General features: G+C 42.7%; 1 protein-coding gene across 8 annotated transcripts in view; it reads left to right on the top strand.

The window, feature by feature from the left end:
• The window catches only part of MYO9A (myosin IXA), a 131,819-nt gene that overhangs the window by 40,269 nt on the left and 68,317 nt on the right, over positions 1–23,233 (top strand). For all 8 annotated transcript variants that reach the window (XM_083183537.1, XM_083183534.1, XM_083183536.1 and 5 more), the window contains exons 2-11: positions 3,662–4,567; positions 7,681–7,775; positions 11,498–11,560; positions 13,682–13,781; positions 14,174–14,230; positions 14,423–14,520; positions 15,525–15,651; positions 18,483–18,572; positions 18,698–18,820; positions 22,596–22,730. In XM_083183537.1, coding sequence (XP_083039663.1) covers positions 3,722–4,567; positions 7,681–7,775; positions 11,498–11,560; positions 13,682–13,781; positions 14,174–14,230; positions 14,423–14,520; positions 15,525–15,651; positions 18,483–18,572; positions 18,698–18,820; positions 22,596–22,730 — 1,734 coding nt within the window. In that variant the 5' untranslated portion in view covers positions 3,662–3,721. The remainder of the gene's footprint in view (positions 1–3,661; positions 4,568–7,680; positions 7,776–11,497; positions 11,561–13,681; positions 13,782–14,173; positions 14,231–14,422; positions 14,521–15,524; positions 15,652–18,482; positions 18,573–18,697; positions 18,821–22,595; positions 22,731–23,233) is intronic.

The following is a 23,233-nucleotide window of genomic DNA, read 5'->3' as shown; positions in this document are numbered from 1 at the left end:
CTCCCAACTGCCTCTAGCCAGCCCAGATGGCCCTTTTCAGGCCAGTCAGCAGTCCTTTCGGACCGGAAAATTTCGCCCTAAGGCGAGAAGTGGCTCTAAAGCTAACAGAGGCATGCGTGGTAAATTCAGAAAGTCTGGGTCCTCTACACCATCAGACCGCAGCTCAGGAACTGCACCCCTTTAAGCCCTCAGCATGACTACACCCACCATGAGATCTACTCGCTGTGGGGGCACGGCTGTCGTTTTTCAGCCAGGTGTGGGAGGATACCTGCCTCAGTCCATGGGTCGGGGGTATTGTTTTGCACGACTACAAGCTGGAATTCGACAGGTTGCCGCCGCACAGATTCTTTCAGCTCCCGGCTGCGACAAGGGATCAGCTGGTCCTCAGGCAAGCTGTACAGAAGCTGCAGGACTCCCAGGTTATAATACCTGTTCCGGAAAAGGGTATTACTCCACCCTGTTAGTAGTACCGAAGCCAGGCGGCTCGGTGAGACCCATCCTCAACCTGAAATCCTTGAACCCCTTTTTGAGGGTGTTCAAGTTCAGGATGGAGTCTCTGAGGTTTGTTGTGGCCGGCCTCGAAGGAGGGAAGTTCTTAGTGTCCTTGGAAGTGAAGGACGCATACCTTCACATTCCCATATGGTATCCGCACCAGGCTTACCTCAGGTTCGCAATCCGAAACGAGCATTTCTAGTTCCAATCCTTTCCTTTCGGCCTGTCCACGGCTCTGCGCATCTTTACCAAGGTGATGGCGGAAATTATGTCCTTGCTAAGGGCTCAAGGGGTAAATGTTATTCCATACCTGGGCGATCTGCTGATAAAGGCGAGAACAGAGGAACTGTTGAGGGCAGTTATCACCACCACAATGCGGGTACTGTCTTCGCACGGGTGGATTTTGAACCTGCAAAAGTCCTCCTCGGCTGGGGAGCATGACACAGGGAAGACGTTTTCAGTGAAAATGGTCTCTGTGGGAGTCCCAACTTTACATGAACTGTTTGGAACCCTGAGCTCTCTATTATGTGCTCCTGCAGGCAGCCCCCTTGTTGCAGAGACTGGCAATCCAGGTTCAGTTGGACAATGCAACAACGGTTCCATACATCAACAGGTGTGGGGGGGGGGGGACAAAGACTAATCCTGCATGAGGGAGGTATCCAAGATCTTGGTTTGGGCAGAGGCTCACGCCATGGCCATATTCATTCCGGGTGTGGACAACTGGGAGGTGGACTCGTCATGAGTTGCACCCAGGAGAGTGATTGCGCAGATTGTGTATCGGTGGGGATTACCACAGATCGACCTGATGGCATCCAGGATCAACAAAAAGGTGGACAAGTATTGCTCCAGGTCCAGGAACCCTCAGGCAGTGGCAATCAATGCACTAACGACAATTTGGTCGTTCAACCTGGTTTATTTGTTTCCTCCCATTCCCTTGATAATTCGCGTGCTAAAAAGAATTCAAAGCCAAGGAGTGGATGCGATTCTGGTGGCCCCAAACTGGCCTTGAAGGGTGTGGTACGCAGATCTTCAGGCCATGGTCGTAGGGACCCTGTGGAATCTACCTCTCGTAGTCTACTTGCTCTTTGTTTACCAGGACTTAGTGTGGCTTCGTTTGACGGCCTGGAGGTTGAGCAGCAGATTTTAGCCTTCATGCTTCTGTCATTTCCACCATGACCCAGGCTAGGAAACCGGTGATGGCTTACCATTATCATAAGATCTGGAGAAAGTATGTAGCCTGGTGTGAAACTAATTTGTTTCCACCTGCGGAATTTAAACTGGATCGTTTTGTACGATTTTTGTAGTCAGGCTTGGACCTTTGCCTACTTCTCAGTTCCTTGAAAGTACAGATTTCGGCTCTTTTCATTTTCTTTCAAAGGAAATTGGCTAACATTCCGGAAGTACAGACCTTTCTCCAGGGGGTTTTGAGGATTCAACTCCCCTTTGTGCCACCTACGACTCCCTGGGACCTTGATGTGGTCTTACAGTTCCTGCAGTCGTCTTGGTTGGAACCACTGGCGTCAACTGATTTGAAGTACCTCACATGGAAGACTGTGGTGCTTCTGGCTCTGGCTTCAGCTAGACTCGTGTCAGAGTTAGGTGCTTTATCTTGCAGGAGTCCTTATCTGGTGTTTCACGCAGATAGGGCAGAACTGAGAACAAAACAGCAGTTCTTGGTGAAGGTTGTTTTGGGCTTTCCATCTGAACCAGGCTACTGTGGTTCCATCTAGTGTGGGTCACTCTGGGATTCCGGAATCCATGGATGTGGTTCGAGCACTCAAAGGCCTATGTTGGTAGAACGGCCAGGCTACGCAAAACTGATTGTCTTTTTGTACTTTATGATGCCCAGAAAAAGGGTTTGCCGACCTCAAAACAATCTATTGCACATTGGATTTGTGCTATGATTTGTCAGGATTATTGAGTGCCTGAATTACTGGTTCCATCTTCTGTGAAGGCTCATTCCACGAGAGAGGTCGGCGCATCCTGGGCGGCTGTTCGGGGTGTGTAGGCAACACACTTTTTTGCAGAGCTTCTACTTGGTCGGCTCTACACACTTTTGCAGAGCTTCTACGTGGTCGACTCAACACACTTTTAAAGCTTTGCAAATTTGATGCCCTGGCCAAAGGGAATACCCAGTTTGCGGTGCTGCAGCAGTCTCCGCACGTACCCCCCGCCCCCCCCTTTTCTGGAAGCTTTGGGACATCCCCAATGTATTGAGAACCCAGTATACCATATGAATGATAGTGAAAATAGGATTTTAATACCTACCGGTAAATCCTTTTCACACAGTTCATATGGTATAGTGGGAACCCACCTCTGTGCGGAGTTCTACTGCATCTGGTTGTCACTTCAGGGTGTGACGTATTTTGGCTTGTTGCCTATGTTGTCACTTAGGTGATATTTGCTTGTAGTGTAGTTGTTAACTGTTTTTTATTTACCAGTTATAAATGTTTAAGGGTGTGCTGGTATTAATCTCACCTCACTGGAGGAGGAGGAAGTAGAGTGGAGGAGCCAGTACACCCACTGTAAAGAGTTCTATGTGCTTGTCTCCTGCGGAGGACCTCTTCTTCCCCAATGTATTGAGAACCCAGTATACCATATGAACTTTGTGAAAAGGATTTACTGGTAGGTATTAAAATCCTATTTTTTCGTAATTTTTTTAAGGTTGAATTTTGACCCATTCAAATGACATGTTGATTTTATGTCTATTTTCAAGCAAAATAGTGGGCCTGGTTTTTAATCCTTTTTCGCCCCCCAAAAAAGGGCAACAAAAGACAAGTTACTATAATAAGGGTGAAAAAACCTACAATTACATTTTCAAGCGTCGAATTAGTTCAGTTTTTTTCTCCCCGAGATGTAAAAACTGGACTGATCGAATACCTCTTTGTGTTTATCTACCTTAAGACTTTATGCAAGTTTACTTCACAGTAGATTTAGGAAAGAGTAAACAAGCAGATTGGTCTCCCAAATCCTGACAAATTTGTGGTGGTGTTTCTGTTGCATTATTCTTTTAAATCGAATTACTTAAGTAACTTTAAAACTGTATCATTTGTTTTGCATGTTGTTTGGATATTTACTTTGCAATGTGTTTTTTTAAAATAATTATTTCAATTGTGTCCAACATTTTCACATAAAACTTACTATGTACTGTGTTTTTTTTTTTTTGCAGGTGTCCCCCCACTGACGGGGAACCGTCCACACTCCTTCTGATGGGACACGGAGTCCCGCCATGTCTGAGGTGGGGGGTGGTGGTGGGCGCCGCCGTCTACTGGATGAAGAGTTCACCCTGCAGGTTTACCCTGGCAGCATCTCACCAGAGGTCATCTACTGCCCAGTGCCTGCCCGCTGGCACACCACAGCTGCTGATGTCATTGATGCTGTCATTACAGCACTGCGTTTGGACAGAGCGAAGTGCTATGTGTTGGCAGAGGTCAAGGAGTTTGGTGGAGAAGAGTGGATACTTAACCCTACCGATTGTCCTGTTCAGCGCATGATGCTGTGGCCCAGACTTGCCCTAGAGGCTCGTGGTTCTGGAGAGGACTATCGCTTTCTCCTGAGGGAGAAAAATGTGGATGGTTCCATCCACTACGGCAGTCTCCAATCCTGGTTGAGAGTGACAGAGGAACGCCGAAGAATGGTTGAAAGGGGTTTTCTTCCTCAGGAACAGGGACCAGAATGTGAAGACCTTTGTGGTTTGCCAGACCTCAGTGAGAGGGCGCTGCTTGAGACTCTTCGTACACGGTTCCGTCAGGAAAAGATCTACACATATGTGGGAAGCATCTTGGTGGCAGTTAACCCATTCCGTTTCTTACCAATTTATAACCCTAAGTATGTGAAGATGTATGACAACCGAAGGCTGGGAGAACGCGAGCCTCACATTTATGCAGTAGCAGATGCTGCATACCATGCTATGCTCCGCCGACAGCGAAATCAGTGCATTGTTATCTCTGGGGAGACTGGTTCTGGAAAGACCCAAAGTACCAACTTTCTAATCCACCACTTGACAGCTCTCAGCCAGAAAGGTTATGCCAGTGGGGTCGAACAGATAATATTAGGAGCTGGACCAGTACTGGAGGTGAGAAATCTACTGTGTCAAACAGTCTAGTAGAATCATGTGGAAACTCACAAATCGGTATCCCACCACAGTATGCCTCTAGTTATATACACACACACACACACACAAAACTTACAGTCCCCAAATTGCCTTTACCACATATTAAGACGCACATCCATGTACAGAACTCTCTAATCCGGCACAAAATGAGCCAAATAAAATAGGATTGATTCCCACAAGCAACACTTATAATTACACTGTCCCTGTAATACCTTCCATGCACTCAGACCTCCATCCAATACATAGCTCCCAATTAAATACAATGAAACTCTTCATTTATACACTTAACACAAAAAAAGGTATACTGGTGGGTCATTCAGGTGCAGACACAAGAGGGTTTTGTATGCATATTGATTGATGTTTTTGTGCATATGAGCCGCAATGGTCAAACATAGTGACTGATTCATTAGTGTGGTCGCAGCGAGATTTTAGCCACAACATGATTGACAGGAAGTCAGCGTTTGGGGAGTGGGCGGGCAAATGCAGGCATGTCATGGCCATTTGGCTGGTGGTTTCTGGGCATACATACATCAGTGACAAGAAGGATCGCAGCTACTAGAGAGGCCAGATTATGCAAATTATGCAATCGCAGTTAGAGTTCTTTTGCATGGCTTTGCTTCTGCCTTGATTGACATATAATTGCTATTGCATACAGAATATCATTTTAACAGGAGTAGGAAGAACAAATGCACCTCCATGGCCCTCAAAGTTGCCAATATTAATATGTACACCATCACTGATAAGTAGGTAAGCTCTGATCTCCCTTTTGTATACGGGCACCTGAGCCGCTACTCTTGTCACTTGTTAGTAAAACTCAACCACTGTAAAGAGTGCAATCTGCCTGTTTATGTATACATTTATGTCAGTGGTTGTGTTGTATGGGGGTTATGCTTGGCATAACATCCAGAGGTAAATTGCAGTGGCAAAAAAGAGCATATACAGTGCATCTGGAAAGTAGTCGCAGCGTTTCACTTTTCCAACATTTTGTTATGTTGCAGCCTTATTCGTAAATGGAATAAATTCATTTTTCCCTCCCAAGCTTTTGGGAGATTTTTGCTAATTTATTAAAAATAAAAAACAAACAATCTTTGAGATGTTCCTACAACTGTGATAAATTAAGTTGATTGGACATGATTTGGAAAAGGCACACACCTGCCTTTATAAGGTCCCACAATCAACAGTGCATGTTAGAGCACAAACCAAGCATGAAGTCAAAGAAATTGTCACAAATCTGGAGAAGGGTACAGAAAAATATCTGCTGCTTCAAAGGTCCTGTAAATGGAAGAAGTTTGGAACCACCAGGACTCTTCCTAGAGCCGGCTGGCCGTCTAAACTGAGCGATTGTGGGTAGAAGGGCCCTAGTTAGGGAGGTGACCAAGAATCCGATGGTCACTCTGTCGGAGCTACATCATTCCTCTCTAATGAGAGGATCACCTTCCAGAAGGACAACCATTTCTACAGCAATCCACCAGTCAGGCCTGTATGGTAGAGCGGCCTGCCTGGAGTTTGCCAAAATACACCTGAAGGGCTCTCAAACCATGATAAACAAAATTCTCTGGTCTGATGAGACAAAGATCGAACTTTTTGGTGTGAATGCCAGGTGTCATGTTTGGAGGAAACTATCACCAGGCCACAGTGAAGCATGTGTATGGCAGCATCATTATACAGTGGGGACATTTTTTTCAGCGGCAGGAACTGGGAGACTAGTTAGGATAGAGGGAAAGATGAATGCAGCAATGTACAAAGACATCCTGGATTAAAACCTGCTCCAGAATGCTCTTGACTTGGGTAAGGATCATCTTTCAGCTGGACAACGACCCTAAGCATATAGCCAAGATATCAAAGGAGTGGCTTCAGGGCAAACTCTTTCATGTTGTTATTATGGGGTATTGTGAATGGTGGTATTAGAATTTTGAAGGAAAAAAAATTATTTATTCCATTTTGGAATAAGGCTGTAATATAACAAAATGTGGATGCACTGTAGGCAGTTCCAGATTACCAAATAGGCATAGTAGGCACCGGCCTTTGCGCCCCAAGTCTTTTAGTAGCCCCGCAACAACGGATCAATATAATTATGAATTAATATTGGAAGAAAATTACAATCAAGTTGTATTAACTTATTTCCAAAAACAATATCAAACAATTAATCAACTCAATAAAGCAACATTTTTTTACCTTTAAAGACTCCATAGAGAAAATACTGTATTAATGTACTGTGCCTATTAACATCTTAAAGTACATAAACCATAGACATCAAAGTCATATTATAGTTTCCAGATCATAGACTGTTGGTTGGTTATATTTGAGACCATTTGCGAGGGGGGACATGAGATTTGGACTGTATAAGGGGCTAGTCTCCACATGGTTTAATCATTCACCACTTGTAAGGTCAGGTTTATTCAAGTATTGTTCTGTAATATAAGGTGTTTGTGTAGGAAGGAGCAGTAAATGAAAGCATACTAATACTTGTAAGTTCTCCTAATTAAACATGTCAACAAGTTGTGAGGAAGGAAGCATATAGTTAACAGTGGGAATTAGAGTTAAAAAGCTGAGAGCAGAGATTACAGGCTGGGGGTAACAGAAACTGAGTACTGGGCTGGGCAGTGTTAGTTTACTTTGTCTGTTCAGCCAAACAAAAGGCAAACTGCCCCTGGCAGTCCACGCCCCAGTAGGAATATATCTATTGCTGTTTTTTTCAAGAATGTTGAAGTAAAAGTGTTTGGACATTATAACATACTTTTAATGTACATGTAACAAGGAAACTACAACTGCCATATTATTTATGAACCGCACAGTCACCAGGTCAGCCATTTATCATTTGGAAACTATATATACCGGTAATACTTAAGCATTGGTGTATTAATGTTGTTCATGGGTAAAACTGCAGACATTTAAGCCAACTCTGGTACAACCAAACTTATGAACATTTCATGTGTCCAGTTTTACATGGCAGATCTAGCTACACTACGAACCCATGTACTGTATATGATCTTTACTTTTTGTGCGACATATTTTGTATTAACGGTTGCTGGCTTCTCTTTAATAGTTTTCTCACCTCTCTTTGTATGTTTCAGGCTTTCGGAAATGCTAAGACGTCACAGAACAACAATTCCAGTCGCTTTGGGAAGTTCATCCAAGTTAACTACCATGAGACAGGAACAGTACGCGGGTATGTGCAGATATCCCGCGTGGCCATCTTTGTTTAATGGTCTCCATAAGCTGTTGTTGCTTTCATATACTGTATGCTGTGATTTTAACACTGATCTAGTTTTTCTATTGATAAAGGACAGCTTTTATTTGTCATTGTATCATTAAAGCCCCATACACACGGGGCAATTTCTGCCATAATCGCCGGAGATATGGTTGCTGAGCATCCATATCCCCGTGTGTATGGGTCGCCGGGAGCACGCTCCCACAACCGGCCCTGGGGTGGTCGCAGGTCAGATGAGCATGATCCTGCAACCAGCAGCTTCTACAGGCAGTGTCTTATTTTTATCAACGACCATCTGTGGTCGCTGATGAAAACGGGACACTGAGCAATATGATTGCTGAGCATCATTAAGCCAATGTTGCTCAGCGATCTTATTGCTCCATGTGTACGGGACTTAAGGTTAATAAAGCATTTTATCAGCCATTTAGGGGCCAGTATATGTTTCTAAGCTATTTTTTTTATGTTTTACTACTTTAGTTAGTTTTTGTAGTAAGAAATTGATGTCTAATAATAAAGTGCATTTTAGTTATGTTTATAAATGACAGGAGAGTATCCCGATTACAGTATTTGTCAAAACATACGATGAGAGGTGTGAAATGTGGTTTAATTGTATTGCAGTGTTTATACACATGGGGCAATATTTTGCCTGTTCTCCAAGTGATCTGTCTAGATTGCTTAAGGTGCCCATACACGTTGCGATTATTGCATCCGTTTTGTACTTTTAAAGTACAAAACGCATCTCATGTGCGATAAACGCACCGTGTACCTGCGGGGATGCGATGCGCGTCCCCGCAGGTACAATGTTGTAAAGGACAAAAAGTATCTGCATGCAGTACTTTTTGTGCTTCATTGCATCGCATCAGTACATTAGTAGCTATCAACTTTAAAAAATAAAAATAAATCGGATCGCATCACATCACACCTGCACATGTAGGGGGAGCGCATCGCATCCCCCTACAAGTGCCAGAATCGCATGGCACATTTTAAAGCACAAAAAGTACAGCCCCATATCTCAACGTGTATGGGCACCTTTAGATCTTAAGCACAAATCTCTCCGTGTGTACACCCCATTGTGATGGCCATCAGCACACCTCACTATGGCCCTTATTCTGATCGATGCGGATATTCCCGCTTGCGTACGGGCCGCCGATGTTTATCTTCTGCGCATGTGCAGAGGTCACTCTGCGCATGTGCAGGCGATTTTGCCGCAAGGATTCTCTATACGCCGCACAGGGGGCGTAGAGGGGCGTGAGGGGCTACTTATCCTCATTACCCTATGCATACGCCCCGCGTTTCATGGGCGTTCCCATGCAAACGCGGGGCGTATGCATGGTAATGAGGCCGTGACGCGTGGGTACGGGGCGGGCATCTGACATCGCCGGATGTCAGCTGCCCGCCCCCATACAAGATTTCACACGGACAAGTGTCCGTGTGGTCTTGTGTTGCGGGACCTGGTGGAGCGTGCGGCCCTGCATTCGATGTTCGGCGACCATCGAATGCAGGGGCTGCTCCCACCATGGAGGAGGCGTATCCCCGTCCAATTTCATGCGGATCGCCACATATCCGCGTACGGACGGCAGGTGGCGATCCGTATGGAAGGCGGGGATTCGCCTGCACGGTCGCGGCCGCATATTCTGATCGGGCCGCACCGATCAGAATAAGGGCCTATGGGCCTTATTCTAGTTCACTCTTTCTGACAAAATCCTTCTTAGATGGACAAAACCATGTGCACTGCTGGTGGGGCAGATGTAAAATGTTCAGAGAGAATTAGATTTTGGTGAGTTATTTTGTTTCTGTGCAGGGTAAATACTGATTGCTTTATTTTTACACTGCAATATAGATCTCACTTTAAAGTAAAACCCCACCCAAATCTAATTCTCTCTGCACAAGTAACATCCGCCCCACCTGCAGTGCACATGGGTTTTGTCCATCTAAGAAGGATTTTGTCAGAAAGAGTGAACTAAAAAAAGGCCCTATGGCCTTTAGTCAGATCTGATTGCAGTAAAAAAAAATTGGAAAATGGGCAAAACCATGTACACTGCAGGTGGGGCAGATGTAACATGTGCAGAGAGAATTAGATATGTGTGAGTTATTTTGTTTCTGTGCAGGGTAAATACTGGCTGCATTATTTTTACACTAGAATTTAGATTTCAGTTTCAACACACCCCATCTAAATTTAACTCTCTGCACATGTTACATCTACCTCACCTGCAGTGCACAAATGGTTTTGCCCATTTTCCAGACCTATGTGTGTATGACCGATCTAGCCCCCGGGATGTTCAAGAAAATTCACCTACCCTTCATCACTTGGCACAAGTCGCCCCATGTGTGTGCCCCCTTAAATAATGTTGATTTATGAACAAAAAAACAGAACTTCCATGTCAGCCATATAATGGGAATTTTAAAATTACAATGTTTGTTAATTATAAACTGCCCTTTGATTGGTGTAAAATCCATCTTTCCCTTCAGAATTTCTGTTCCATCTATAGACTTAAATGTTCGTGTTTCATATGGGGGGTATGCAATGTGGGATGACGGCTGTCGATACCCGCCGACAGCTGTGACCCAGGCCCGTTTGCGGTCAGAACGACCGCATAACGACAGGCGGGATTCAATGTCCCGCCTGCCGATGGGCGCAAAGGGGGCGTGGCCGCAAAAACGGCCGTGGATTGTCGATCTGCAGCCCGGATAACCACAATCCACGGCCGTTATCGGCAGAACGGGCCCGACAGCTTCTGAAGTCGGGCCCGTTCTGCCATGATCCCGCGTCAATGCTTTCATTAATGACAGCATTGTATAGGGAGCCACCGCTATATCCCATGTCGGAAATAGCGGCAGCAGATTGCATACCTCCCATAGTTGGTTATAGTGGAACCTAATACTGTAACCTAGTCGTATTCTGAGCGCACTCTATATATACGGGATATAGCCGTCATCGGCAATTGCATAAGCTATACCCCCCCCCGCCATAATGTGGAACGGCCCTTGCTTGCTGTTGATTTATACATATCTGGTGGGGATTGATGAATAGACTGGCCACAAGGGAAGAGTTTGACGTTAGTTGGCCAGATTATATGTATATATATATATATATATATAATGTGTCGTGGTGGTAGGGTGGCACTCCGGCGACTTTGAAATAAGGGAGACAAGTGCCTACTTAGATCGTTAGGCGTTTGTCTCCTTTATTTCAAAGTCGCCTAAGTGCCTCCCTACCACCACGATACATATTACAGACTTACCTTGTCTACCAAGATATTATTTCTACACTGAGCCGTGGAGTGCCGGCCATCCTGCAACCTGTATATATCTCATACATCTAGCCTTAATACACCATGCAGTGCAGGGTGCCTGGTATGTGTGGCCTTCTAGCTGTTACCGTTCAAAGCTGCTAACTTCGGCCGTCAGGTTTTTTCCCCCTGTAAATGCATCTTGTTTGCAAAACAATGTGATTAGGACACAGGAGGAGACTGTGCTGATTATTTAGATATGTCACATGTAAAATGTATGTGAATCAGTCTGTATGCGGAACAGAACTTGTATTGGATCGGAGCTGCGGCTGCTACATTGTGGCACATCGTGCACAGATGCAGAGACTCAGTCAAACACAGATATACAAATATCATATATCAAGTTAAAAAAAAAAAAGATCACTGATCTGTATATTTCCTTCTATGCAGAGCGTATGTGGAAAAGTATCTTCTGGAGAAATCCAGGCTTGTTTACCAGGAGCAACAAGAGAGGTGAGTGTGAATACAATAGCCCCATGTATGAAATGTATGCCCTTGTGCAGAAAGGTGTTAAAGAACATCTATGATCTAAACCCTTTGAGCACCAACGTTGCTGTGAGAGATCCTCAAAATATCTGCTTAAAATGCCAGCGTCGCTCACAGCTTCATTTGGGTGCAATATTTAACTAATCGCCAATGAATGGACTTGGCTGTATTTGTATTTATGGTTGGGATCAGCAGTACAGGGATTTTTAATATGCACATTTTTTCCCTATTTCCCATGACTGGTCATTTATGTCTGCTCATCGGATAATCTTTGTGTAGTTTATGGCACACCATGCAGAACAAAATTTATGTTTTAAGTAAAAAAAAAAAAAAAAAATATTTGTCCTTTAAGCCCAAAAATACATAACATTTTCTGTGGTGCCACTTTTGTATCTATACATTTTGGACCTGATTCAACATTGGTCCCCTGCGTATTCGTGCTGGGAACCGTTGTAACTTTAAACATGCACATGTGCAGGGTCGCTGTGCGAACACCTTCAGTGACTAGACCAGTCGCCGAGGGGTTCGTAGCGGGAGAGGGGTGGACATCGGCCCTGGAGAGGGGAACGCATAGCGTTTTATTGGATTCCCCTGGCAACACAGGCAGGCCCATGCCTGCTGGGAGCGGCCGCCTGACGTCACATGGTGTCAGCACCTGCCCCCTATTCGGCAGAATCCAAAGGGGAAAGAAATCATTAGATGGTCAGATTATTTCTGTCTCCTTCGGACACATCCCATCACATGTAATCTGGTTCTGAGGTGTGGTGTGAAAGGGGTATCAGTGCCTCTTTTTGTCTATATTGCCTGCATTTTCTAACACAGTGTTATAAGACAATGCAAGCTTGTTATTTTATTTATTTATTACATAATGTAGGAATTGTACAACAAAATTGACTGCAATTGAAATGCTCAGCTTAACCAATGAATGCCGGAATCCTAACAAAATCCTAACCACTCGGCCTTTTATTATATTACATAGATGAATTTTGTCTCATTCCAAAATTGCCTTGTTTAAGTTAGATCTGTATCCAGTAACCTTCGTTTTCTGGCCAGGCCGGTTCCATTGCAAGCGATGTAAGAACTAATCATGTGTGGCTTTTGGTTCTTGAAGCTACTGTTTGGTGTTTTGCCATGTGGGCAGAAATTCCCTTACATTCACTGCTACCAACTTCCTGAGGGCAGTCCAGAGGGATATCTGCTCTGCCAAGTCCAAAACAAGTGCTGGCAGCTTGGTAATGTAAGGGCACTCACAGTTCAGTGACAAAGGCGTTGTACACAGTACAAGCCGTACAGTGTGTCACACAGCTGTCTTCTACTTTTGCCCTTCTTAAACACATGTTGGTGTATATTCCTGTTTTTTGTTTATTTGCTCCTCATTCATGCTTATTCTGGCATTTTCACTTATTTCCATGTTGAAGTATTCTCTAATATGTGTAAACAACATGGTTTTATAGATATTGGTATCATTCACTATGGGACCTGGATTAAGTGGGGATCGTTTAGTAGACCATAACTAGGTTGACAAGCATTGGGTCGACACCACTAGGTCGACATGGGTCTAGATCGACATGGGTCTAGATCGACATGGTCTAGTTCGACAATCAAAAGGTCAACATGGGGTTTTTCACTGTTTTTTTTACCCAAATGTCGACATGGATATTGTTTGAAGTGCACTGCATCCCCTCACATCGCTCACTATGCGTCGGGCACACTGTTTCATTCTCCCACCACGCCCTAGTTGATGGTAGGGCATGAAATACCGCCTGTTGGCACATATGGACTCAAAAAAACAGTGAAAGCCCAATGTCGACCTTTTGACTGTCGACCTAGCCCATGTCGACCTAACGCTAGTGTCGACCTAATGCCATGTCGATCTTGACCATGTCGGCCTTGCTGCATGTAGACCTAGGGGTGTTGACCCAATGCTTGTCGACTTAGTTACTGTAGATCTAATGACCGTATCCCCCTGACTTATAGCTTTACACATAGCGCTCTCTCTCTTTTCTTGATGCTATAGATTGTGATGCAAATATGTTTCATAAGGACAAACTGCTTCATGAAATGTGTTGTTCTGCAAAATTTTGACAGGAATTACCACATTTTCTACTATCTGCTGGCTGGGGCAAGTGAGGAGGAGAAGGCAGAATTTCATCTTGATCTTCCAGAAAACTATCATTACTTGAACCAGGTGAGATGGGTATATTGTCACAGCATAAAAATGAACTAGTGTAATGTGTGATACCACTGTAAACTTAGTAAATCCTGCTTAGTGAAAGTTCTGAACTCTTAACAAATTTCTCATAAGAAAGTTAAGTACATGAAATTGCAGGAAGGGGGGGTGGGTAATGGGCAAATTGGCAAATGCAAGAAAAACAATGGCAGTGCTTTATATGGATTGTTTGGTTTGTTTGATTGTGGTGTGATGGAGATACTGTCACATAATGTACTGAAAGACTATGTATGTATATATGAACAGTATGTTTGTGCTATTGCTTGAAAAGACCAGGTAACCAATATCTAGTGAGATAAATGAAGACTGTAAATTTTTTGCAATGTCACTTGTTGACACTTTGTTTTCAGAGGACACGGAAGCCGCAAAGACAGAGTTGGGGAGTATATGATTGTGAAGATGAAACCGTGAGTTCCTTTCCCTTGCAACTTTGTATCATTTATTTTGTAGTCACGTTATGTTTGCTAACAATGTGTTTGGTTATATTTTGTAATGTGACTATGGAGCTGCACTGCACAATGAGCTTTTGTTCTCTGCATATTGAGACTTTGTGTCCTCTGATTTTTTTTTTGTGTGTGACCGTATCTTGAATATTACAGGATTCCCTGAATGGGGAGGGTGAGGATCTCCGACATGACTTTGAGCGACTGCAGCTGGCGATGGAGATGGTTGGCTTCCTGCCAGCAACACGTAGACAGTAAGTACTGTATGTGACGGTTACACAGAAGAAATTGAGTTAGTCTCGCAAATCTAGTCCATGCTGTGAGACATCTGGTAAGAGATTTTTGGAGCTTTATTTGATCAAATTTATGTTCTCTTCACATTTTTGATCTGCGCTGCAGCATACTATGAGGGGTATTTCTGGAAATGTTTTTGCAGCAAGCAAGGCATTGCAGCCCACAGAAAGCAATACAGTTGTTACCTAAAATGAAAGCAACCATCTGTTTTGCTGCTATGGGGCACAGCTTTTTATTTTTTTTATAAATGTCCTGTGTTCCCTTTCTGCCCAGGACCTTAATAATACTGCCATCTGCTTCGGTCTCTCAGGCTAACAGTAGCATAGAAATAGTGTGTTGCTACTTGTACTGCCTTCATCCAAAGTGTGGCTTAGTATATCCTTGCTTGTTTTCCAAACAGAAATCAATACTCTGCACAGTAAGTGTGGCTATATGCCGCACTTATAGTAGCCCAGAACTCCAAACCATAGGATTGCTGATAAAAATTCTGGACGAAATCAGGCCAAGATGGGGCAAATTGATATACCGTTATCAGCATTTCCATACCATTGCTATGGCAACTGTCCCATCCTTGCTGCTAATTGTTTCTTGAACTAATGGGGCCTACACATGTAGCGCTTTAGGGGCATTTTCTAAGCAAACTCACTAAATCTTAGAAAATGCCCCTACATCGCTCCGTGTTTAGGGGCATAGCGATAGCGATGTGCGGCCCCGGCGATTAATAGCCAGCATGCTGGTTAACCAATTTAGTCAACAGGGCCAGTGTTCTCAGTGGAGGCCCTGACAGAACGCTCAGCACAAAGCCCTGCTGAGCATTCTGAGCTATCTAGCATGGCTCAGAATGCTCAGCATTTTGCTGCGTGTGCAGGCCACATAAGTCTGCAATTTGTTTTGATAACTTATCTACAATTTTTATATCTCCAGGTTTATATCAAACATATGTTTTGTATTTGCACCCTCACAGGATAGTTTCTTTATTATCTGCCATCCTTCACCTTGGTAATATCCAGTATAAGAGGAAGACCTACCGAGATGAGTCAATTGATATTTCAAACCCTGACACCCTGCACATTGTATCAGATCTTCTGAAGGTAAGCATACACATATTGTATGGGTTACATCCTTTCATATTACACTTGCCTGAAAGTGGCCATATTAGTCCAGAGGGGCTGTGTTTGTAGTTTGCAGTAGAAAAGTTTGAACACAGTCTCATTCCCCAATTATTTCATGTGCGCATCTGTCTTTATTAAATTGTTGAGACCATTAGGATATGTATATGTACATTAATTATGACAACTAATGTAATCCTATAGCAGAGACTGATTCTCTGCTAGCAATGGCAAGCCTGTGGGCTAAGTGGAAGGTCTTCTTCCTTACTATGTCATCCTAAAGTCAAGAAAATAACTGTATATAACTTTAGGCATAATGACCCCTTACCTAACATAAATAAACTTAAAAGGGATGACTATGAAGTCAACCAACATTATCTCCTAAATCTGTTCCACCTTTCCATTATCCCTGCAGCAAAAATGCCTGCATTCTGGACAATGTATGCAAAGCCATAGTTTATGCAAGCTAGCTCAGCCATGTGCTCAGCTAAGTGTATCCCTTATATGTAGACCTATCCTAAACACTGCAAGTTTTAATTGTACTATTTTTTATTTTGAATTAATTTAATATTACCTTCTAGATTGCAAATGGTCACAACCAGGGTCCACCTTATTCTATAGTGAGCGTGTGTTCCTCTTCACTTGGATTAATTTTTTTTCTCTATAAAATGAATGTACAGCCCAGTACAGAGCCTTGTATAGGAGGATGGACAAAAGCAAGCAACGTTTGCCAAGTCCCATGGTGGGAAAAAGGAGACTGATGTTGCAGAAAGTGCCAGGAATATGGCTAGGGACACTTAAACATTGCTAGAATGACTTATTGAAGCTAAATTAGTCAAAAATATAAAAAGATATATACTTTTTGACTTTTCTGCTGCAACAATCCCATACCACTGAGCTTTTATTGTTTAACTTTGTGACCTTACAGTTAATATGTCTGGGAGATTTATGGCAGAGTGATTTTGATGCCTATGTAGTCTGTTTATATTATTGGACCACAGTAAATTCTATTTGGGTGGAGTTTCTGTACATATCTTACAGCCATTTTTGCTAAACACATTGCTTTACATTTCTGGCTTTCTTCTGGTATGGAGCCATCAATTATCTTCAGGGAGAGTCATTTCTTGTCATTTCACCTGGGTTATGACACAACACTTCTCTGTTCTCTGCAATGGATCTTGCTGTTTCCAGGGAGCACTTCTCTGCCATGTCCCTGGGCTATGAAAATAAATCTCTGTATGATTATATAAATAGATGGCTGAGAATCACAGAAAAAGCCACAATGTAATGCAATTAGACAAACATTGCGGGACGGCATGTGACAAACGAATACAGTAAAGTCATCTGAAGGAGTAGCATACTCATTACCTACACAGCAGAGCAGTACAGGAAGCCCAATGCACACTTCAATCCATAAATGGGATTAGTTCCACCCTATTACGGTCAACATGCATTAGGTCGACCATTGAAGGTCAGCAATGCTTAAGTTGACCCCTGAAATAGGGAAACATGGCTAAGGTCAGAAAGTCGACACAAGCATTAGGTCACCGATGGGAAGGTCAAAAGGTCGACGTGAATTTTTCATGTTTTTTTGTGCCGACCGGCGATATTTCATTCCCTATCATCCACTACGGAGTGTTGGGAGAATAAACTAGTGTGCGGAGCGCAGCGAGCCATGGGAAGGGAAGAGGTACACTTGGATGGTGTCCATGTTGACTAAGTCAACATTTTGGGACAAAAAAAAGTGAAAAGTCATATCGACCTTTTAACTGTCGAACCTTCCATTGTCGACCTTCTGACCCTGTTGACCTTAGCCATGTCGACCTTTTCCAGGTGTCAACCTTAGCCCGGTCAACCTTCAGTGTTTGACCTAACGCATGTCGACCTTAATGCAGTCGATTCTCTGACCCATACCCCCGCAACTCGATACTATGACCCATACCCCCACAACTAGGGAGGTATGAGTCAACAATAACAATTAATGGAATTAATCTAATTGCATAGATGATGACTAGGGTCGCACAGGATATTTCTAATCTTTCAGATTAAATAGATTCCTATTAGTTACATAGAAAACATTGTGCATTTCATGCATCTTTGTGCTATCTGAGAGTTTCCTGCCCTAAGTCCCATGAAAATGTATTCCATTACAAGTACAATTGTATTTTTTTCAGGACATGTGATATGATGAAACTGCGCAACGCTCATTGATTAGTAGCTGCACTGTACATCATCCTATAGAGGATATAAGCTGCTGGCAAATGGGCAATTGTTAGAAAACAGTCAGTCACACTCATGTGACTAAGATCCTGTGTAGTTTTGCCCAAATTGGCTGTATCCTTTATTGCAATACTGAAAACTGACCGTGTAACAAATGGCACTCTGTTTCATCCCCCAAAGCATTACAGTGATGAAGGTTATTCACATCTATAAGTATCCACAGACAAATAATTGCAAAATCATGTGTCAGTGTTCTGTTGTCTGTTAGCAACACACAACAAAAGATTATCTGTCCTGTGTCCAAAACAAAGGTCCTGGCATTCAATTATTTCATTACTTTCTTTTTTTCTGGGAAAGAAGGTGAAAAAACATTCAGATCAATTACTACTGTATTTAATATTAATTCAGTTGTTTTCAGCATTCCTTTATTTTACAGGTATCTCCATTATTCTTTTATGGGAATGTTTGAATAAACCATTGTTTTGCTTATGTAATAGCCTTATAATATAGCAGAGTCTTGTTTTTCTGTAGCTATGGTACATTGTGTGCAATGTAATTTTCTCTAAGTATTGCTTCTTCTATATATATTTCAGGTGCGTGAAGAAATGCTTCTGGATGCTTTGATTACTAGGAAAACTGTTACAGTTGGAGAAAAGCTCATCTTGCCGTATCGCCTGCCAGAGGTAAATAAATATATACATGTATTTGCTTCACTTGCATTGCATCATGGTTTAGTAATTACTAAGTAAACCTTGTATATATTTTTACGAAGCACTTACTGTTATTTTTGTGTTTTCTTGTGTTCCAGGCTATCACCGTTAGGGACTCTTTGGCGAAGTCTCTTTACAGCGCCTTGTTTGATTGGATTGTCTTTCGCATTAACCATGCCCTGCTCAACATCAACAGCAAGGCGATAGATGAAGGAAGTCAGGTAAGATGAGAGTTTTATAACATTTTATTTATAAAGCAATACAACTGCTTCCCAGAGCCAAATAGTAGTCCCTAATATGTTACAAAAGAGTAGCCCAGTAGAGTGGCCCATGAAAGAACCCATTTTGGTGGAGACAAATATGTGCTGAAATGGCACTTTGAATGTACACCAGTGGGCCTTCTACTAAATAGTTACTAATAACATTCCAAATGTACCTGTACAACTTTCAACAGCATCCCTAATCCGAATTTCTGAAATCCAAAACTCACTGGGGGTATTCAATCACCGGCGACCATCTCCTGAGGGGGAGATGGCCGCCGGGCCCTATTCAATGCTGTCTTCCCCAACAGCATTGTAGAGGGGAGCTCGGCAGAACGAGCCCGACTTCACAAGCAGTCTGGCTTTTTCTGCCGAGAACGGCTGGGAAGTGACTCGCGGCCATGCCTCCATCTCGTTCCACTGCAGGCGGCACATTGAATCCCGCCTGTGTGTTCTCGGTCGAGCAGACCGATAACGGGACAGGGTCACGGCTGTCGTGCAAGCTCGACAGCCCTCCGGGGACGATTCAAGAGTAGCAAAACTTTTATGTGCAGAAATAATATTTTCCAACACTTCGAGACTGTCCAGTCTCTTTTTCTAGGTGAGCAAAGACGCACTGACACAAGGTTCAGGAAGTCCCCTCACCCGTGAACGGCAGGCGGGAGCATCCGTCCCCAGCTTCTTCCTGATACGCCCATCGTGCTGATGTGCGCCGACTCACTTCCGCCAGTCAGCGGCACATTGCCATGGTGACCGTCACCGCATTGCCATGTCCTCGACTGCCCACCAGCTACGTGAAACAGAATAAGAAAAAACATATGCGTTACAAATTAGTATATGATAAATAGAGACCAGGGTATAAGCAATATATCCTGTTAAGTAATAGCATATTAAAATTGTGTACTAAATAAACATGAAACGGGCTTAGCACTGTATCGTACGTCATCATACTAGTATCTCTACACAAAACATTGTGCTTCTCTCTCATTAAAATTACATCAATTCATAATTCGGGAAACCATATGTCTATAAAAAATATGGTCTATATGTACTAGGAGACGACACTTAAGGTGTCGTCAAGGTAAAGTGTAAAAAATTGTGATCAGAGGAGAATATATCCATTAATAAAATACCATAGGGATCATATGTCTATGTGTTAATGGTGCCCTTTATATAATATTGAATGTATCTCAACCTCCTACTGTTGTAGAATAAACATTTTTTTTTATTTACTTCAGAAAGAATGAATATATATATATATATATATATATATCGGGGGAGACTGTGGTGGCACTCCGTATTGACACCACTGTGCGTGGTTGCTATGACAAGCTCCGGTGCCCTCCTGGGTGAGCGTGCAGAGACGCTCTGTACAAAAGGTGCAGTGGGGGGGGCGGCACTCGGAAATAACGACAGTAGACGGCAGCTCTTGTGACCGACGTTTCAAAAGCCCTTGGGCTTTTTTTATCAAGGTGCTGTAATGGTTCTCACCATTACAGCACCTTGATAAAAAAAGCCCAAGGGCTTTTGAAACGTCGGTCACAAGAGCTGCCGTCTACTGTCGTTATTTCCGAGTGCCGCCCCCCCCACTGCACCTTTTATATATATATATATATATATATATATATATATATATTTGTCACTAATGCCCACTTGTTGCTGAAGCATATTCGTCCAATATGCTTGCTCCAGCACTCATGGTGTTCCCTGAGGTATAACTGGCTCTGGTACCCTCAAGTAGGGACTGACCCCTTAGATATCCTTACATATAGCAAGCGGCACTCAGACTTGATGGCAGTGAAGAAACGTGATTTAATAACTATATATATTTATTTATTACGTTAGGGTCTGCACAGGAATAGAGCGATAATCTTCCTAACACAATGCGTTAGAGGAAGCCAACAATAGATTCAGCTTAATACTCTAATGGGCTGCACAATCAACACCTGTCGGCAGTGCACCCAAAGTCAGTAAGGTCATATCAAGTACACACAGAAGAAAGACGCTATGCTGGGGTACTCTGCCAAACAAAAATTGTATTAAAACTTTTTTATAACAATACATCTAATATTATTAATGGTATTATAGTATTAATAGTATTATTTTTGTGGTTTGGAGAGAAAACAAAAAACCATGGGTCAACAAGTATGGAACAATTCTGGTGATCCTATCACTCTAATATTTGATTTTGCTCACAGACATCCTAAGATTATCATAGTGTGATCAAATAGAAGTAGCAAGAGTTGAAAATATATTGTTTGAGATAATTTAGGGTAATCCAAGATAAATGCCTCTAATCGAATAAATAACTGTCATCTACCTCTTCTGGCTTCTGAACTGTTAAGACCTGTTTACCTAAAGGGTTTTTTAATATACCCCTACTGTTTCACACTTCACAGAAAAAAAATCTTAAATAGATCACAGGCGGTGAACACAAGGAGTTAAGGATACAAAGAACAGTAGGTTTGACAGGGCGCTCCCACTTGAGATAAAGGATTTCGATGTAGATGAGCCTTGTAGAGATGCGATACCTCAAAACAAGAAAAAAAGAGAAATCGCAACCTTCATAGTGTAGATATTAAAAATAAACATATAATAAAATCTCTCGGGTCAAAGGATTTTTCCCGTACCGCAAATGAGCCTTTTCTTAGGCCACAAGATATCTCGTATAATGTCGTTCGATGTTCCAAATACGATTCCCTTTCACTTGTATACCTCGGTTAAAATTTAAATATTGCACATAGCGTAAAACTGTAACAATTTATTTCAATACACAAAAATACACACAATGATTTGGCATAGTACCGTGTCTGGCCTTATCATCAAGGCTATTTGTGTCGCTTAGTGGACAGTCAGAGGGATAGTTCTCAGTGGGATCCCGGGCCTCCACCGAAAAAAAGTCCTCCTATAATAGCCTCAGATGGTATGGTGATAAGTTCAGTCCAACGGCCTCTATGTCCTTTAAAATCTCCACCAACGCGTTTCTGCTTGATCACAAGCCTTACTCAGGGTGACTATCTTTTCTTGATAAGGCTGCACCCTTTGTGTAGAGCGCAGGTTCTTTATTATTTTTGTAACAAGGAGTTAAGGAGCCCATAGACGCTCCGTTTCTGCCGGCTCACTTCTGTACTATGCGATGCGCGCTCCCGCGCATCACATAGTACGGTACAAAAAGTATGTGCTGCACATACTTTTTGTACTAGGTACACATTGTATCGGATCGCAGGGCAGTACAAAACGGACCGCAAAAATGGACCGTGTATGGGGGGCATAAGAGTGTTTACTGAGGAGTTTTGCCCGAACTGAAAAAAGGAATCCTTTGGAAACACCCGCGTTTTGTCTAAAAGATGTGGATTGGCGAGTAATTCGACGATCGGCGTGTACTCCAACATTGCTGATTTTTCCGCCACTCGAAAAATCAGCCCATAGATTGAATAGTAAATGTAAATTCCACCTAAAATTGTTGAAAAGTGCAGAGGTTTATAACTGTTGACTGTATGACTGTATTAGATTTGGGGGTTTCCAAATACAAATCTAAGTTAAAGTGTAGAAATAAAGCCAGTATTTACCCTGTACAATGTACTGTATTTGCAATGTACATTGCAGCATAGATTGTTCCAGATGCAAAGTTGCTTGTCTTCTTTAATTTGCTCTTAATGCAGATAATTCTGCTTAATTGTATTACTATTCCAACAATAGCAGCATAAGTATTGTTAAAAATATCCTCTCTTTTCAGACTCTTTCCATTGGGGTTCTTGATATATTTGGCTTTGAGGACTATGGCAGCAACAGCTTTGAACAATTCTGTATAAACTTTGCCAATGAACGTTTGCAGCATTATTTCAATCAGCATCTGTTTCAGCTGGAGCAGGTAGGATACTTACTTCTCTGAAGGGAAATAAAAGCAAGAGGTCTGGTTTCTGTCTTTGTCTCTTTTAATGTGATCATTCCTGCAAGCCTGACTGATGAGATACTGAGACTAGCATAATTTTCTAGTGCATAGTATCGTAATATAATAAGTGCTAAGGATCGTAGTATTCATCCTGTTCTCTATGAAATTGGTTAGATTTAATTCTAAGCAACTTAATTTAATAATTGTTGTGGGATGCCACATTTTCCCTTCCAGTTCAAGTTCTCAAGTGTCAGTTTATTGCAGAAGACAGCAGGACAGGGAGTTGTGAATACTGCACTTGACTGGTGGTAATATTGGAGTGAAAAGATCTGTAAGAATCAGGAGAATCTCAGCAAAAACTGCTCTTACATTGGTCAGGGGATGTAGTCAAATGGTTGACTATAACCATTATGATGTTGACAGGCATCACTCTCAGAATGTCCGCAGATGAAATGCTAAGAGGAGGAGGTTAGGGTTATGCT

Source organism: Crinia signifera, chromosome 4, assembly GCF_055691185.1.
Source record: "Crinia signifera chromosome 4, ASM5569118v1, whole genome shotgun sequence".
Lineage (NCBI taxonomy): Eukaryota > Metazoa > Chordata > Amphibia > Anura > Myobatrachidae > Crinia > Crinia signifera.
Note: the sequence above shows the minus strand (reverse complement) of the source record. Positions and strands in the feature narration are given on the sequence as shown.